Source organism: Nesoenas mayeri, assembly GCF_963082525.1.
Source record: "Nesoenas mayeri genome assembly, chromosome: 1".
NCBI classification, from domain to species: Eukaryota; Metazoa; Chordata; class Aves; order Columbiformes; family Columbidae; genus Nesoenas; species Nesoenas mayeri.
In genome coordinates, this window is record NC_137541.1 from 132,940,928 (window position 1) to 132,960,203 (window position 19,276).

Consider the following 19,276-nt stretch of genomic DNA (forward strand, 5'->3'; position numbering starts at 1 on the left):
CAGCTTTTCAAATTTTATGATTCCTAGAAATTGCTGTAAATCTATAAAATCTTGGGAACAGAATCTTACCTATTATAATTTTCTTTCTGTTTCTATAAGATCTTTTCCCACAGAGTATAACTATCTTTAGAGAGGCAAAGGCCAAGTACAGTGGCAAGGATGGGCATTAAAATGTAGTATATTTGTTCAAACACTAACCTATTAGATGTCTATATAGATCACTGACATTTTTTCCTAAACCCTTGTCTTCAATATTAAAATTATGTGCAATAAAAGATCAATAAAATAAAATCTAAGGTAAACACACTTTTTAGGAAAAGGCTAATGAAAAACGGGGAAGAAGTAATTGAAAGTACCGTAAATGCAAGCGGGAAACATAGTGTAAGGACCTCTAGTCAGTCCCAAGGTTTCTAAAGCTTATAAAATATATTCATGTTATTTCAGCTGGGAAGTTTTGAGATTCCTTCTGTCTAATTTGAGAATGTGGATTGAAGAATACCGCTTTGATGGATTCCGGTTTGATGGTGTTACATCTATGTTGTATCACCATCATGGGATTGGTAAGTAATTTAACCAACTCTAATCTCCACAGTCCTGTTGCAGCTCTGTTGCTGTGGAAATAAAGCTATAAAGTTCACTGTATGCTCCAAAAATTCCAGAGTTGCTAATATCTTCTTGTGCTGCTATATGGATAGATCTGAAATTATGAATAAATTTGGTGTTTATAAAATTGCATATTGCAGAATATCTGTATTTCTCTAAAAAAGCGATTGTGGCCTTTGAAACTTCCTTTTTTATTAGGCACAGGATTCAGTGGAGATTACAACGAATATTTTGGCCTACATGTGGATGAAGATGCTTTGTGTTATCTAATGCTGGCCAACCACATGATTAATTTTTTGCATCCGGAATGTATAACCATAGCAGAGGTAAGATCAGAATTTGCCATCCTCGATGGCATTAATATTGATTAGTTTGCTTTGGGATGTGAACTTCCTGGTTAATTACCAAGTCACACTTCAGGTATTCAAGGATTGACACAAGCTGAGAAATATTAATTGGTGGACAGACTTTGCTTTGTGGTGAAAAACAGCTGAAATATGCACTTCAGGACGTTTTCTCGGCATTAATGGATCATTAATGTGGGGATTTCTTTCTTTTTTTTTTTTAATCTGCTTGAAATTGTAATGAGATTTGGTTGTTTCAGTTTATTACTTTTGCAAAATTGTCATTTGTCACTGGTGAGTCATGGTAGTAAAGATTAACAGCCCTAATGTGGTTTCATGTATTTTGAATTACATTGGCATGATTGACAATTCCCCTTCAAAATAAATGTGATAACTTTATAAATGTTGAATGTGTATGCTAATTTAAATTTAGTATTAAGATTTTTCAGGTTTCTGAGGGAGTAAGCTGTATTGCTTCAGTTGATTGAGATCAATTTAATTTTTTGACTGCAAAATGTTCTTGTTGGCACATGGAATTTTTAATAGTACAAAACAGCAGAGCATTTAGGTTCTCTGAATAGGTAGATTTTCACTGATATTTTCTCTTTATCTGAAAGAGAAAATGAAGTAAACCTTGAGAATTTTTCTGTTATTATATTTAAATGATTATTTTCATTTAAAATAAAAAGTTCCATCTCTTTGATATCATTACGGTCTATATGGATTTCTAATAAAACTTTTTGTATTGCTTAAGAGTTCCCTATGTATCTTCAGAAAATACAACCTAGTGTAACTTTATTTCTTACTTATGGGAAAGTTTTGTATTATAAACAACCACTGCTAAAATCTCAATGGCAAGCTATCAAAAATGGCATCTGGTGAGCAATCACTAGCAAGCTTGAGATGGTTTCATTGAGCTGTAGGCTTATTTGAAGTGAAGTTTCTTAATTTTCTACGTAGTCTTAGATTAAAAGCATTCCTGCTAATGAAATGCTGAGTTCAGTCTGCTTGTATTACCCAACCTAAGAATTCTTTTTTAAGAAAATGTGTCTTCAGTTTCTCTTGATGGAGTTGAAAACCGCTTCTGTTTCAATACATCATTTTCTGCCTGGGGGAGTCGCTACACAGAATATAGAACTGATTAATGTGCTGCATGGTTAAAGGAGAATTTCAGAAGGAGAAACTGTTGACATACTTGAAAATTATAAAAGGCAGTGAGGAATGTCTGCTTGCCTAGAATGATGATGGAATGAGTGCTACATGAGAAAAACGTTTGTGTCTAGCCATAACTATTTATAATATAATCCTTAATTATTTAACTCGTATTTTACAGCTTTTTAATATTGTGTATATTCACTGTCTTTTTAGTTCCTAACATTTAAGATATTACTGACTATATGCTTATTTTTCTTTTTGGCCTTCTAGATTAAGCTTTATAAAGTTTTTTATAGCGAGAAAAATGTTAAGTAAAACTGCAGCATGCCTGAAGCATTATAAAAACAGACAGGAAAACCCTGCTTCTGTGATTATCTTTTTTTTTTGTTTTTTGTGTGCAGGGCATTTCAAACTAAGGTCTGAACCAAATGTTTAGGTATTGGCTATTTATATTTGGTGGAAAATATACTGACCAAATTAATACTGAATTTTTCTTTTTAGTGTTTAGGTAAAATCTGTAGATATAGATAGATATAAATGAGATTAGGTTTGGAATTTTACTTTCCAAAAATCTGACTTTTAAAATTGTGACTAAAGTAGATGGGGGCTGCTTAAATCTCAAACTCAGACCTTGTCCAGGTAGGCATCTTAGCACCACAGAAAAAGGCTTTTGTTTCAAATCATCTTGTCCTGCATAACCTGGAAAACATTAATCAGTCTTAATCCTTTGTGACTGATTTAAGAGATATTGAACTTCCATTTATAATACCTGAAAGTCTGGAAATAATTTCTGCTTCATTATTTGGTATATACAGCATGTGGAATGTGGATGCAGTTTTCTGTGTGATCTGATGTCTGCTGAATAAAGGAGGATAATCCACTCCTTTGGTCTCCTGGCTTGGCTGTTCATAGAGCACAGGATGCTCCCAGCCATCCCTGCTGCCAGGGCTGGCTGCTGGTCTATCTCAGCAGGCTGCCGGCCCACAGCCCCATGGCCTCCCCAGCAGAGCTGCTCCCCGCTGGGCAGCCCCTATGCAGGTAGGGTTAGGCCAGTCCAGGGCCAGGATCTGGCAGCTGGCCCATACTGAACTTCCCAAACTTGCTGTTGACTGATTCCTCCAGCCAGGCAGGGTCCTTCTGAGTGGCAGCCCTGCCTTCTGCCCCCAGAATGCCACCCATCTTCTTACTTATATCTGCATGGGTGTGTTGGGTGTGTATGGACAGATGAGTGTGTACATGTAACTTCATGTGCAAATATCTTTTTCACTATTCTAATGCAGCAGTTGGATTGGAAATTGGGTTGAATCCAGAAAACCAAAATGAACTTCCTAATTATGCCTTGGTTCTGTCAGAATTTAATTTGATAAATTCTCTTGTGTAGACGCAAGAGCTGTATGTTAATCTGTAACTACTGTGGTGGAATAGCTTCTCACTGACATAAGTTAATAAAATTGAGTACTGATAGATGTTTTGCAATTATTGGAGATTTGTGTTTTCTATACAAATAAGCTAACTTATAGAGAAAGAGTGCTATGTGACGTAATTGCCTGATAAAATGGTGAAATAAATATTTTCAGAACTTTGAATTATGAATTTAAGAATGATCAGCCTCCATCAATATGAAACTGGAAAATTATGCAGTAAGAACATGTTGCTTTCCAGGGTTAGCTGGATCAATAGTTTTGGTTTTCTGCATTTGGGAAGAAGAGTAAAGATTGTATTTTCTTCCTCATTGTACATTGTATTCAGCCTTTTATTTTTATGCCATTCTTTATGCAAAATATGAAAAAACAAAATTAAGATTTGTCTTTTGTTGATACCTTTTTATTGATTACTTGGAGATATAGATGATTATTTCAAATTCTGCATCTACTGATGGCTCCTATCAAATATCTACTCTATCAAATATTTTGTAAATAGAGGATTTGATAAGAAAAAAATCATAATGCTTTTCCCTGTAAATTGTGCATTCTAACAGCAAATCTAGGTGTAGTAATTTTTCACTGTTGGGGTTTTTTTGGGTCGTGATGGTGTTGATTTTTTCCTCCCTTACTCAGATCAGTCTGTGAAACTGTTTATCGTTTAGAGTATTGGTATAGAAGTATTACTGTATGGTAGAAAATCTGAACTAATAATTGCAATGCTATGCAAATTAAATGGGGTTTTCTGTTTGTTTGTTTGTTTTTGTTTTTTGTTTTTCTTAGGATGTTTCTGGAATGCCAGCTCTTTGTCGTCCTGTTGCAGAGGCAGGAGGGGGTTTTGATTATCGACTAGCCATGGCTATTCCAGATAAGTGGATACAGGCGAGAACTTTTTAAAAAATAAGTTCCTATCTTTAAAGTGGGATGTTTCTCTGTCTGTGCACACACAAAACCACTTCTGAATCCTACTGACAATTTTTACTCTCTCTTCTGTTAATGTCCTGTTCAAATAAATTCTGACAAGCTTGAGCACAGGCATTAGTGGCTGAAATGAGAACTGTCAGATATCATAGGGGTTTCAGAGGATGTGTGAATTCAGGGGCTATTATTTGCAGTCTATTTCAAATTACCTGTATGTTACAATAGCTGTACAATGCGTAGCCTATATTGACTGTGATCAGGTAGATAATAGTTAATCATATGCACATATGCAGATAAAAAAGATATATTAAAAAAACAAAACAAAACAAAAAAAAAAACAAACCCTGAAAACATGCAACAAACCCTTCTGAAATTTGCCATAGTAACATAGTAATTGGCGTTGAACATGGACAGAGCTGAAAGTTTAACCAGAATAAACCTAAGTGAATTATAAAGACTCCAGCAATCGATACAATGGGGTTACAAAAAGAATAATAAAAATCTGTAAATGCTCGTCAAGTACAATAATATACTGATAAACACTATGATAAGGATTTAAATCACCTTTTCCTTAATACAGAGAATCACAAAAAAAGGAATAAAGCAGTAAATGATCTCAAAAGGCTTCTACTGATGTTTCAGACAATGTTTTTCAGTTAGATAGAAGATTGCATCCAAATCCCTCAGGCTATCAGGATGATCTGAAAACAATAAATGTATTATGTGAGCATTAATGCTTCAATAAATATAGTGAGTAGCATAAAATAAAATAAAAACACAACTTCAGCATCTTTCACTTTTGTAACTAGGAGGTAGAGGGCTGACTGAAAAACAGTTTTCAAACCTCTTTTCAGTCAGGAGACAAATTTGACAGCTTTTCCAACAGGGACAGTGTTGTTAAACTTCAGAATGTGTAATTTAAATCTTGGAATGCAGCGAGGCCTTATATTTTCATAGCAACAAGAATCACATTGTTGATGGCTTTTTTTTCTTACACTTTCAACTTCTTTACCACGCTTCAGGACAGGCAAAGACGAGCAGTTTCCTAGGTAGGCAAAATCAGAGTGACCAAGTTCATATTACAAAGAAAAAAAAAACAGACTGTAGAATTTTTAAAGGGCAAAAAATGGATAATGGATAATAGCAATCTCTGATATGCTCTGCTTATTTTAGTTTGCAATACTTGGAGAGGAAACATAACCTATACTGCAGTAAGATCTTTTCTTCTACTGGAAAAAAAAAATCTTCCAGCCTAAGCATATACTTAAAATGGGACAGCAGGTGGATGCTTGGCACACTGATGGGATGTTGGTCATAAATGCAGATATGGCAGTCTAGGCTGATTCCCAGCAGAGTCCAGTTATTTAGTAATGTGTTGATTGTATAAGAGCATTGGGTAATGCAGGCAGGATGGTTCTAGCTAAGGAAACTGCAAATTAGCAACCACGACAGAAGACCTTGAGTTAGAGAAAGAGGTGGTACACCTAACTTGTTACCCTATTTCTTAAGGCAAAAGTAAAACTGAAACAATTTTACAGAAAAGCTTAGAAACAGTCTGTCAACTGTTATCAAACTGTCCTAGACTGCTTGCTCTTATTTCTCTACAGCTTTTAAGTGTGTAACTCTTAATAGCAAGTTTTCTGGGCAGCTTTGTAAAATCAGTTTTAAACCTGAAGGATCTCCAGAGTTCCATGAACTAATTCTGAGGGATCTGTAAAAGTAAGATAAGCTATTTATTGTAACAGTGGCTGTACTGGTTCAGGTTAAAGATAGGTGTAGTACATAATGTGATTCTGCACAGGGACCGGAATATGTTCAGAAACAGAATTTATGGAGTCAAAAAGAAAAAAACGGAAGTTAAATTTTATAGCATCATATCAGCTATTCCGCTGTTATTGCCTTTTTATCACTCTTATTTTTATGTCTATATATTTACATATATGCATTTAAGTTGTAGTGATCGGTGGATATCTATAAAATACTATAGAAGAAAAGGAAGGACTAACACTGAAATTGGACTAGATTTAGAATACTAGGTTGGGAGAGGCCACAAGGACCATCTGTTCTAACCTTTCTTGGCAAAAGCACAGTCTAGACAACATGGCCCAGCACCATGTCCAGCTAAATCTTAAAACTGTCCAGTGTTAGGGAATCCACGACTTTCCTGGGAGATTATTCAAACGGTTGATTGTTCTCATCATGAAGATGGAAGAAATAGTATCATACGAAGCAGAAAATGTCTATTGATGTGATTTAATTTAAATTGCTAAAGATCAGAAGCTAGCATGCTAAAAAAATGTAAAGCTGATTTTGTATTAGAAAGCTTTGGCACTGAAATTGTGGTTTGGAACTGATGGGAAATTCACAGAGCTAGGGGACATGCAAGTCCCTGCGCTAAGCACCTTCTCATGTTATTATGTATTTCATGGCAATAGCACAGTGCAATCTTGCAGTGATTCACCACACAGCCCAGTGGTTAAGCTATACTTGGAAGCTATTGTATGCCAGGGTTGCTTGAAGTACAGTACTTATTTCAATATCATGTGTAGGTAGGTGTATGCCTACATATTTCTTACCAGTTTTTGTGCAGTGCTTTCTTGCAGCTCCTATTAATCACTTTACCCACTGTATCAGAGGGTTCACATGATAGATGGCAAATCCTGCTGTCCATGCTTATATGTGGAAGTACAGGAGAAACAAAGTGTTCTAGTTGTTACATTTCTGGAGAGGAATTCAAAAGAAAACATGTCTTTGGATTATCAGAGAAAGCTCATTGCTTCAAAATTTGGGAATAGAAGTTAAAGTAATACAGGTCACAATCGATTGGAAATTTCTGTGCCAAGATAATGAAGAAATGTGCTTTTAGTTAAAACAGCAATAACTTTTCAATGATCTTTATTTCTGTAGATAATTAAGGAGCTGAAAGATGAAGACTGGAATATGGGCAATATTGTGCATACATTAACAAATAGACGGCATGAAGAAAAATACATTGCATATGCAGAGAGTCATGACCAGGTATTTCATCTGTTTGTTTGTTTATATATAAGCAAGTAAGAGGTGAGGTTTAGTGGTTTGAGTTTTGGTTTTTTGTTGTTGTTGTTTTGGGTTGTTTTTTTTTTAATGACACAAGAGTTGAAAAGGATGGGCAACAATTTCAGAAATAGGTAGATATGGACTACTACTTGTGTGTTGTTGTTTTTTTTTAATTGGGTTTTCTTGTGTGGTTTTTTTTTGTTTGTTTGTTTTGTTTGGAACCTTCTTTTTAATAAAAGAATCCTGCTTGGAGTGGGTGGGTGTTGATATTTTTTAGTTTTGTTTTTGTATTGTTTTCAGGAAATGAGTCCTAGTTTCTTGTTTTGCCTGCCTATCATAAGACATAGAAGGCATACAAACTTTTGAAAATGTGGTTTCTATTAAGTAAGCTGGAGCACTGTTTCTGATAAGCATAACCAATGTCACAATTTAGCAAACTTATTCACTGAATCAGTGTTTGCAAGTGTTGTATTCCCTTCAAGAAAATGTTTCCTCTCTGAAAGGATTACAAGTGCCCATTTTTGAGATCTAAACGAAATATTCTGCAACAGTTTGGTTCAAAACACAGCAACTGTAATGGTTCTGTATATGAAAAAATTAAAAAGTAATTTTAAGTGTGGATAACACTAATCTCCCACAATCTTTGTAATGGTTGTTTCTGAAGAATCAGAAATAGTGGTTGAGAATTTTTAAATTAGGAACTTAAAGTCTATTGAATGGTTTAAGTTGTCCACTTCCAACTTTTTCCTCTACATAATATAGATTGATATTCTATTTCCTATACCTTCTATAATACAAGTCAATGGAAGTGTCCAGAACAAGGCCTGTGTTTTATTTTAAAGAGATAATTGCATTTATCAGCTTCATTTTGTGTACCTATTTACATTCTTATCTCTGAGACTGTTACACAGTGTTCACTATAGAGTCCACATCAGAGAAGAGTCAGAATCCTGGTAAAGAACTTCAGATATTACTTGGAAATATATATTATGATGTGATTATTTGTTTTTATAAAAGCTGATTCTTCATCTTAAAGCATGACATAGAACATTACTGTTGCCGCTCTTTTATTTTGTGCTGGATGTATCAATTGCGTTGTTTTCTGTATCACTATGTATTTTTGTTTTAGCATCTCATACTGGGAAGAAGATTATTAATTTTGAATTTAAAATTTAAAAAAAAAAAAGGCTGTTGCAGATGTACACCAGGATATGTGAAAAGTAGGATGGAGAAGCAAAATGGGAGTGTAGATAAAATTCAGTCTGAAGATACTTGAAGTGATACACATGAGGGGCTGAAGCAGTTCTAGTTTCTTGTATGTTAGAGTGGGCTATGGCCTGACTACTATCAGTCGAAATATAGGGCCTTGTGGTTGTCATCAGTGTGTGAAAATAGCACCTGAATGCTAATAGCTATCCAAATAGCAGATACAGTACTGGAATTATTATGAATGGAATGGAAATCAAAGAGAAAAATCAGTCTGCCACTGTAGACTTTCATGGTTTGGGTGCATGTTGAATATTGGAGGCAGATTTGGTCCTGTATGTTAAAGGATTTACAGTATAAGCGGAACAATTGCTGTGAGTTGGTAAGAATAATAGCAGGTGTGGATTGGTTTTTGTAAGAAGAAAACTAAATAGACTTAAGACTCTTCAGTGTAGAAAAGAGATCATTGAAGGGGAAGGATAACAGTTTATAAAATCATGGCTAGCACAGAAAACATGAACAGGGAACATCTACCTTCTCTTCTACTGAAACGATATGGGGATGTTAAATGACACTAAAAATGCCATATTCTGAGTCCAGAGGAGGGTTGTCCTTGCAGTTATTCATTGCTATCTTCAGTCTTGCCATTGTTGCATAGGAATTTTTTTTTTAAAAGATGATTTTTTTTACTTGAAGGAATCATCTATATATGCTGTTACATTTTTAGCTGGAAAATTGAAGGATGATGGTGCTTTTCAGCCAGACCTGTTTACAAGTCATCCATCTCTCTGAAATCTAGTGAGTTCTCATGCTAGAGTATAAAATGAGAATTGAGCTAATTGAACAAAAATTAGCTAGTTACATACACTCCAAAATATTTTCAACTACCAGCATGTTAATGTATTGGAATAATGGTTGTAACATAACGATTGTGTGGCCTTTCTCAACAGTAAGCACTAGGAAATTAGTAATTCAGTCACTGTTTTTAGACAGGATTACTGGTTTGTTTTGCTCTCTTGTGTGCAATCACAGAAAACCAATCACATTCTTGATTGCATATAAATGGGTGCTTCAAATTCACTCTGCATCTCTGAATCAGGAGTGTTGTTAATAGCCTTTTATTTGTACATCCCAGGAACTTTACCTGAGATGTTTTCTTTCTTCTGTAATTTCTGTAAAAATTCCCGAATTGTAGGTCACTTGTGGTTTATTGCGTTGACATTAGCGTTTCATATTTGATATCTCTAGGCAAAAAAGTTCTCAAATGTAATTGTGCAGTTCAATCCCATCAGGTGAAATGTCAGCCCAGCACAGGGGTTAGACAGATATTAGTTCAGTGATCATCTGCTCACACTCTCATCGCTGCAGGGAGACCCTGTAACCATGTGGAGAGCTGCAATGGGAAAACTGGACAGCTGGGTCTGGCAATCCAGTTGAGGCTCAGCCCATGGATGTCCCTGCCTCAGTTTACATACTTTCTCGGCAGCAGATTATATATATCACACCCACGTGATTTCACATCGTGCAATATGAAGTTGCGGTAACCAGAAGCTGGAGTCACTGTGAGCTGATGGTCATTTGCGCTGGCAGGATGTTTTCTTTGTGAACAGGGACTAGGCCCTGCACATTGAGCCATCTCCTTGATCCCTTGCCTGTCTTCTGTGTCCTCCCTTTATGATATAGAGTGCCTGCTTTTAAAAAAAAATGTTAGAAACTCTTCTAGTATGCCCAAGGGTTTTCTTGACTTTTTTTTTTGGACTGTTATAGGCACTCGTTGGTGATAAGACATTGGCGTTTCGACTGATGGATGCAGAGATGTATACAAACATGAGTGTGCTCTCACCTCTTACTCCAGTTATTGATCGTGGAATACAGCTTCATAAAATGATACGTCTCATTACTCATGCACTTGGAGGAGAGAGCTATCTGAACTTCATGGGTAAGCAAGCTTAGGAAAAAGTCTTTTGTTTTCTCATCTACAAAAGGGTTGTCAGGGAAATAAAGTGATCCGACATCATCTTACATCTGCAGTATTTATCACAGTGCTGAAGTTTGGAGCATAAATGCTTTTATAAAGATTTACTACAAAAGATAGCATGCATTGTTTTTCTGTCTGTAAGATGTATTATAAGACAAGAAAATAAAATCAATGTAGTTTCTAATTGTAACAGAAGTAACTTTTAAAATTGTGGTAAGCTGTAGTTCAGTTGGAGTGCAGAGGAGGGTGATGAGGCTAGAGTACAAGTCTGATGAGGAACAACTGAGGGGAGCTAAACTGGGACAGTTTAGCCTGGAGAAAAGGAGACAGAGGGGAGACCTTATCACTGTCTATAGCTACCTGAAAGGAGGTTGTAGCATGGAGGGCGTTGGTCTCTTCTCCCAAGTAGCAAGTGATAGGACAAGAGGAAATGTCCTCAAATTGCACCAGGGGAGGTTCTGGTTGGGTATTAGGGAAAAATTCTTCATGGAAAGGGTTGTCATGTATTGGAACAGGCTGCCCAGGGAAGTGGTGGAATCACCATACTTGGAGGTGTTTAAAAAATGATTAGACGAAGTTCCTGGGGGCATGATTTAGTGCTAGAGTTAGATTATGGTTGGACTCGATGATCTTGAGGGTCTCTTCTAACTGAAATGATTCTATGATTCTACGACTCTGATTTGCAACTCAAACTAGTATTTTAATTGTTGTTCTGCAGGTTTGTCAGGTGGTGAGCCTTGCCTTACACACCTCGGTTGTCTTTCATTTTGGTTATTCTACTCTTCTAAGCTTTTTAGGGTAACAGTGAATTTACTAAAGATAGCTCTGTGCTTATTTCAGTTATTAATTGTCAGGAAGTAATCAGGAATCAGTTGATTTATATTTCATTGCTTCTTAGTGAAGAGCAGAGGCTTAATGAGATAGACAAGGACAAATCATAGAGATAGAAGGCACATCCTGCTATCGAAACAAGGAGATAGTAAAAGTTAGGAATACTTACTTTTTGTTTATAAGCTGTAAAATATGACTGTTACATTGCTTCCTAAGCACTATTGGTACAAGAATGTCCAGTAGTTAATCTCATTTAATCATCAAGTTACAGTTCCATGTAGTCATCTCAAAAGTTGAATGCTGTTCTTAGTCTTATACAAAATGCCGAAGCTATTTATGCTTGATCTTTATTATACTCACATTCCTTAATTTCTTTGCAAAATAATCCTTACTTTAGAGTAAAAATCACAATTCTGTAAGGTGAGTGTGACAAGTTCTGTATAGCAGTTGTGATAGTCTCATGGGGAAAAGAAGGCTAAAAGCATCTCAGTTTTCTAATAACAAAACCCTTGGAAATTATAGATTTTTTTAGCTTAATATTGCCTTCAGCTTTCATTGTTAAATGTTTTGTATTATCAAGTTACAAAGGACTGTTGGATGTGTGTTGCCCTTCTTACATTATAATATATTTAAAAATAGATACTTCTAATTAAGAAACTGGAGAACATTATAAGGCAATGGTGTCATTTGATTTTTAGCACGTCTATACTGATACATGTTCTCTTTCTTATTAGAAGAACACTCAAAAAATATCATATTTGGGGATTTTCTTAAAAACAAAGCTATTTCAGTACAGAACAAATCAATTCATTATATCGTATAGTAGTAGCACTATTGTTTCCAATAAAATGCAGAAATTTTTCCCAAAATTAAAGAGGAGTTAATAAAATAAATGCTTATGAAACATGTAGTCAGGCACCAAAATGTGCATGGTATGATATGTGTGCTTCTGTTCAAACTAGTGATACTACAATAGGTAAGGAAGCAGGTGTCTAAAAAATACGCCAGCTAAACTGCAGATGTCTCTGCCCCAGATTGACTTGGTAAACTTAGGAAAATGATCAGTAATTCAATGTGGCGTGTTAAATCCAGTGTGTCAATGCAGGCTGATTGAGCAATTAATATTGTTTATCATTGAGTACTGCAAATGTTTCAGTAACTACATTATAGTTCGCTATATGTAAAAGATGAAAATATCGTAATAGATGTTGGAGGAGAAAACATGTAAATTCAGAATGCTTGCAATCTGATGTAGTTAAAATGGACATTGCAATACGCTATCTAGGTGAACAAATCAGTGACAAATGAGTCCTTTGACCTTCAGTTTTGCTGGAAGACTGAGGACAAGCAGCCTCCTGTTGGGTGGGGGGAGGAGTGGAGATCTCTTTTCACAACATGTGGAGAAAGCACTCCAGGTGCCTCTGTGCTTCTCTAGGTCCTTCCATAAACATCCTGTACCTTCTTTTTCTGAAAACAAAGTCAACAAAGCAACACACTGCTTTCTCAGTTCTTTGTCTCACCTTAAGGAAAAACAAACCACTTCTGAAAATGTTGTATCAGGAGTGGAAATCTGTGTTCTCAAATGTATCCTGGAAATTATCTTTGAAGATCTGGAATAATATATAATTACACCTGTCTCAGAGTATCATTTGTACTCCATACTTGTGAGCAGATTCTTATGATGCCCTATTGAACACCAAACACTGTTTGGCTTTCTCCTGTCTTTCTCACTTTTCATACTGGATGGTTTTCTGTCCTTCTTAGTGGTATCTATAAGAAACCACTGCGAAAATCCTGGAAGTTGTTATTCTTATTTTTTATGTTTCTGGATATTTAATTTTCACTGAAGGCTTTTATTTTCCTTCCCAATTGCTTATATCCCAGTATAGGTAATCAGTGATGTATGTGAACTGAAATGTGAATAGGAAAGTGTTGTCATTTCAGTAAGCTGGTTCCCTTGTAACACAAACCATTGGGAGCATTCTTTCCTCCTGTTTGTATTTCAGTTTTCTGTGCAGCTTTGCAAGTAATCTCTGGAGCTTCATGTGCCCATCTGGCATGGAAGACTTAACCTAGAAAGGGAAAAAGTCCATATGCTTGCCTGAAAGTGAGCATGACAATGATAAACATGCTGCTGTAGTGAATGAACACTCTGGAAGGCCAGTTTGTTTAAAGTAATAATAAAAAAGTAGCAACTGTTTTAAAACTTGTACAGTTCCTAAATACTCTGCTTTCAAGGCAGGTAAGGAGCAACAGTCTTAATGTAGCTGTAGTTTGTTAAACCCAATTCCTGATTTGAACAGCAATTTTAATATTGAGAGTGGCCAGTACGGGTCAGAAGATGTCATATGACTTTAGGAAGTGACAAAAATTATAAATTCTTCTGCACAATGCTTTGGTAGGGGCACAGGTGGTGCTTCTTTAAGGGTTTGTTTTGCCACAGCTGAGCTTCCATGAAAATGTTGACATAGATAATACACATTTGATTGTCTGAACTTAATGACACTTAAAGAGAAAGCCTCAAGCATTCACAGTGCATGCCTCTATTAAATACTGAAAGTAAATTTATTATTGGAAATAATAGGAAAAATACCCTCTATTCATACTCAAGCATTTTTGTTTGTAAGTGTAGTCATATTGAATATGCATCTAATATTAACACAATTAAAATCAGAAAAGTATGTGGAAAAATATTTGGAGATATAGATCCTTACTCTCTCTAAAATGAGGATTTGAAAACAAATCCAAAATAAACCCCCTGTCCCTGGTAAAATTCTTTATTGCCATTTTAGCCCTCTCAAAATAAGAAAAAAGGCTTAAGATCTGAGTCTACTTCCTCAATGTTACAAGACTTCTAGGATACTACAGGAGTCTACTGATCTCACCTTAAAAATAAAGCAACCACTTTTCTTACCCACTGGACAATATTTCACTTAAATGAAAAGACTCACATATTTTCTAAAAGTAATAGTTGAATGTACCACTGCAGAACTGTTCTGTCCGTACATTCCTCCATTTTCCTTTGGCTTCATTTTCCATCCTATTTCTGAAGAAAAGCTGTAGACAATTGTAACTGTTCCTTTCCCTTAAATACTGTTTTTCTTTTCTCTTGCTCATTGCCTGTGCCCTGCACTTGAGGAGACCCTGCGGGACATGGGAAAGAGCTGTGCTAGTTCTTCAGTGAAGTTGTTTCCATGTTCTCTCTTTATCTTGCAAGATACATCGGTTTGTCAATCTAGTTTTAGACAAGCAAGGTAGATGCTTTCTTGCCTAGAATAGATGTAAGATCCAGCCCAAGGGGCCTTAAGTAACATTTTAGGTCCTTGGGATCATTCATAACATAAATATTAACTGCTCTATGCTACTGCAGGGTCTTGCTTTTCAGCTTGCCAACAATAATTTTCTTGTTTCCTTCTTCATTTTAAATTGGCTTAAACTCAAATCTATTGATTTAAAAGGAGATTAGTTCCTACACGAACCTCTAGCACTATTTTTTGTGGCTTTTCTTTAGTAAAACAACTCTTTATTAGGACTCCAGAGACTAAGACTATCTCCCTGCAGAACAACATTTATATATATATAAATAACCTAGAAAATTATTTGCAGTAACTAGAACATTTTTTACAATCATGAGCATTGACTGATGGTATTACCATTTAGGTTGACATTTACCCCTGTTTCACTAATATCATCAAATCTATCTGTAAAGCTTCCTTTTCCCACTTGTTAGTTCATTTACGCAGTAGTTTATCTACTTTCTCTATGCTTAGGGGTTTGTTTTGTATGTGCTAAAACAGTTTTTTCTCTAACAATTTGGTATGCCATGACTTGTTATCTCTTTAGCCTTAAAAAAAAGATAAAATAAAATAAAATGCATAATCTATTCCTTTGAGTAGGGACATGGTTTAGTGCTAGAGTTAGCTTAGGCTATGGTTAGACTCGCTGATCCTGAGGCTCTCTTCCAACTGAAGTGATTCTATGATTCTATAAAAATGGGAATGTTACTTAAAACAGACTCTGCAATACATTTATTGCTACCTGTTCTAGATAAAAAATAAATTGTATCAAGAACAAGGATATTTAAGCAAAATCCTAAGGGGGTTTTGTTTTCTTAGACATGTTGCAAACAAAACACTTTGAATTTTTAAACTTTTTTTCCTGTACACTTTCTTATCCTTATTACTCGTCTGCACTGGTTACAGTGTGACTTTTTAGACCATGACCTAAAAAGTGGCCTTGCAAGAGCCAAAGCTCTTTAAAGTACCTCCCTTCAGTCAACTCTTTTTGATAAACAACTTGGAAGTGCTTGGTTAGTAAAGACTGCAGATTAGGACATGAAGTTTTAAATCATCCTTCTTAATATGCTTACCTAGTACACCTGGCAAATGTGCTTTCTATGCTGCCAGTTTGACTAGGTGCTTTAATTTCATGGCAATCTGACAGAAAGAATTATCTTCAAATTAAGGTAGAAATCAAGAAAGGTGTAATGTGAAATCCTTCCTAAAGTTTGGCATAAATTTTGTCCTGTAGTGATAGACCATGTACATCTTTGTTCCATAGTACCCTGTACCCGGACACCTTGGGGTGGGCAGTAGAAGGAGGAAGAATCCAAATGCATACATTAGGCTTCAGTAAGTGATTTGAGAGTCTCATCGGGAAAGTCTGGAGGTGCAAACCGTTAATATCTATTGTTCATTTAGAGTTGATTGAAACAAACTTCATTTCTGCACTTGCTCAAAATACTCTTGCGTGGCAGAAAAACAATTAAAGAGAGACTTTCTCATAATTTAAAAGTAAACTACACACACAAACTAATTTTGTTTCTGTCCCATCTCTTCACAAGTTCAGTATATCCAAATACTACAAATCTCTTGTGGGACTTGGTTCTACTTCCTTTTTGAGAGGGGAGGGAAGAAAGCTTCATAACTACCTGCATGTCATTTAAATATATAAATAAAATGATTACTGGCAGCAGTCTATATATATGATGGTGTGTCAGTGTCCACACTATGGCTTCTCAAGACAGGAACCTTGAAACAGAAGCCTTAATAGTCAGCAGCATTCTCAGAACTGCTCAAGAATCAAGAGTTTCTCCAACTTTGTTCATGGATTGAAATCCAGGTAGGAATTTTCAGGGTAGCAGAGACTCATCTAAATTGAGGTAGCTGTTTTGTGTGATGCTTCTTTTTTCCTTTCAGAATAATGCTGATGTTTCCCTAGCTTGTTTCTAAGTCTTAAGTCTGCAGGGTGTCAGATATTCCAGTGTAGTTAGTATAGTTATTTTTCCATGATTTTTCAATGCTCTTGGGAATCTGGAGAGGTCCAGTTGACTGGAAGCTGGGAAACATCCCAATTTTTGAAAAGGGCAACAGAGATGACCCCAGCAACTACAGGCCTTTCAGCCTCACTTCTGTTCCTGGCAAAATTATGGAGAAGATTATTCTGGGAGTTACTGAAAAACACCTGAATGACAACACAGTCATTGGTCCCAGCCAGCATGGGTTCATGAGGAGAAGGTCCTGCTTGACCAACTTAATTTCTTTCTACAACAAGATTTCCTGCTTAGTTGACCAAGGGAAGCCTGTAGACATGACCTTTTTGGATTTCAGTAAAGCCTTTGATACTGTCTCTCCCAGTATCCTTCTGGACAAGATGTCCAGCATACAGCTGGATAAACACAATGCAGTGGGTGAGCAATTGGCTGACAGGCCGAACTCAAAATGTTTAGTAAATGGGGATATGTCGGGCTGGTGACCAGTCAGTGATGGGTTCCACAGGGATCCATCTTAGGGCCAGCACTCTTTAATGTCTTTATAAATGACTTGGACGTGGGACTTGATGGGATCTGAGAGCTGGGGAATCATCAACCGCATGAAGTTCAACAAAAGCAAGTGCCAGATTTTGCAGTTGGGACATGGCAGCCCTGGCTCTACATACAGACTGGGGGACAAGATGCTGGTAAACAGCTCTGCAGAGAGGGATCTGGGGGTTCTGTTTGATGGCAAGTTGAACAGAAGCCAACAGTGTCCCTGGCAGCCAAGAGGGCCACCCGTGTCCTGGGTGCATCCAGCACAGCATTGCCAGCCGGGCCAGGGAGGTGATTGTCCCGCTCTGCTCTGCACTGGTGCGGCCTCACCTGGAGCACTGTGTGCAGTTCTGGGCAACACAGGATAAAAAGGATATAAAGCTACTGGAGAGTGTCCAGAAGAGGGCTACGAAGTTGATGAAGGGTTTGGAGGGAAAGCCACATGAGGAGTGGCTAAATTCACTTGGTTTGTTCAGCCTGGAGAAGAGGAGACTGAGGGGAGACCTCATGGTGGCTACAGCTTCCTCACAAGGGGAGGAGGAGGGGAAGACACTGAGCTCTTGTCTTTGGTGACTAATGGCAGAACCCGAGGGAATGGCAGGAAGATGTGCCACGGGAGGTTTAGGTTGGACATCAGGAAAAGGCTCTTCACCCAGAGGGTGGTGGAGAATGGGAACAGCTTCCCCACAGCCCCAAGCCTGACAGTATTCAAGAAGAGACTGGAGAATGCCCTCAGACACATGGTGTGAACTGTGGAGTTGTCTCATGCAGGGACAGAAATTGGACTCCATGATCCTTGTGGATCCCTTCTAACTCAGATAATTCTGTGATTCTAGTGGATTTGTAGTAAATCAAGCCATTACAACATTTTGTTTCACTTAAAAGGTGTGTTGTTTGATTTGTTTGTTTGTTTGGGTTTTTTGTTTTATTTTATTTTTAAAAAATGGTTCGTTTTCTAGTTGTTTTTCTGTTACTGTTATAAAGAGATTTGATTTTTAAGCCTGAGTTGATATTTTGAGAACTACAGATTTTTTTAATCACACTTAGTCCCATCATTTAACCATGGTGATATTGTTATTGAGACTTCTGCTAATGTCTCGAGCTTTGTTCTTAAGACTCCATCTGTTGCCTTGCATCTTCTGTGATTTGTATAGCTCACAGTTCAGATTTGTAACATCTTTTCTGTCACCACGTGTGAGTGCATACAACCTGCTCTACTGATATAATAGTTCATGTGATGTGAGTACTTGCTAAAGAATGATAAACGAAGTTGTAAAATAAATATATTGAAGTTACATTAGAAACAAGACTTCCATATTCTGTTTGTATGACAGACTTTGTTTGTGCTTTATTGTTGTTTTGAAGAACAATCACACTAACAGACCTGTGTATATTATAACTTTACACTTTCAGCACAGGGTTTTGGTAGAATTTCTCTTTTCAAACCTTCAAAATTATAATTTGTTACAGAAATTAAGACAAAATAGTGTTGTTTTATAAAGCTTTTTTCACGTCTTATGGCTTTCTAACTTTGCAGGGCATGGCTGTTGTTCTGTTTCATAACTGTTGGGTTCTTTTTTTCCTCCTTAGCTACAAAGTTCAGAAACTCTTTTCAGTAACCTATAGTTAAACTGTATACAGATTATATTGGCTAGTTTTACTTAGCTGTCTTTTCTGAAAAAATAATAGTAGCTATAGGTAAATCTAAGGATGGCAATATTCTAACTAAATTATATTTCATTTTCAGTTTCTTCACCTTGAATTCAAATAAATGTAAAATCAGTGAGTTTACCTCACTTTCAGACTCCCTTGCTTTTTTAATTCAGAATTTAAGAACTGTAGTAAAAGCTCTGTCTTAAAAATGTACCTCATATATTTTAGGAGTTGTGCATCTAAAGGCACGTATTTGTACACAAGAAACTGTCTTAATGAGTCTTCAGATGGTGTCCAAAATTATTTTTTTGTAGAGGACAAA

The 19,276-nt window shown here is 36.4% G+C and overlaps 1 protein-coding gene across 1 annotated transcript in view; it reads left to right on the top strand.

Moving 5' to 3' along the window:
* The window catches only part of GBE1 (1,4-alpha-glucan branching enzyme 1), a 159,113-nt gene that overhangs the window by 93,960 nt on the left and 45,877 nt on the right, over positions 1 to 19,276 (top strand). The window contains exons 8-12 of the mRNA XM_080363483.1: positions 445 to 560; positions 802 to 929; positions 4,307 to 4,405; positions 7,352 to 7,462; positions 10,454 to 10,625. Of these exons, the coding sequence (XP_080219609.1) occupies positions 445 to 560; positions 802 to 929; positions 4,307 to 4,405; positions 7,352 to 7,462; positions 10,454 to 10,625 (626 nt within the window). The remainder of the gene's footprint in view (positions 1 to 444; positions 561 to 801; positions 930 to 4,306; positions 4,406 to 7,351; positions 7,463 to 10,453; positions 10,626 to 19,276) is intronic.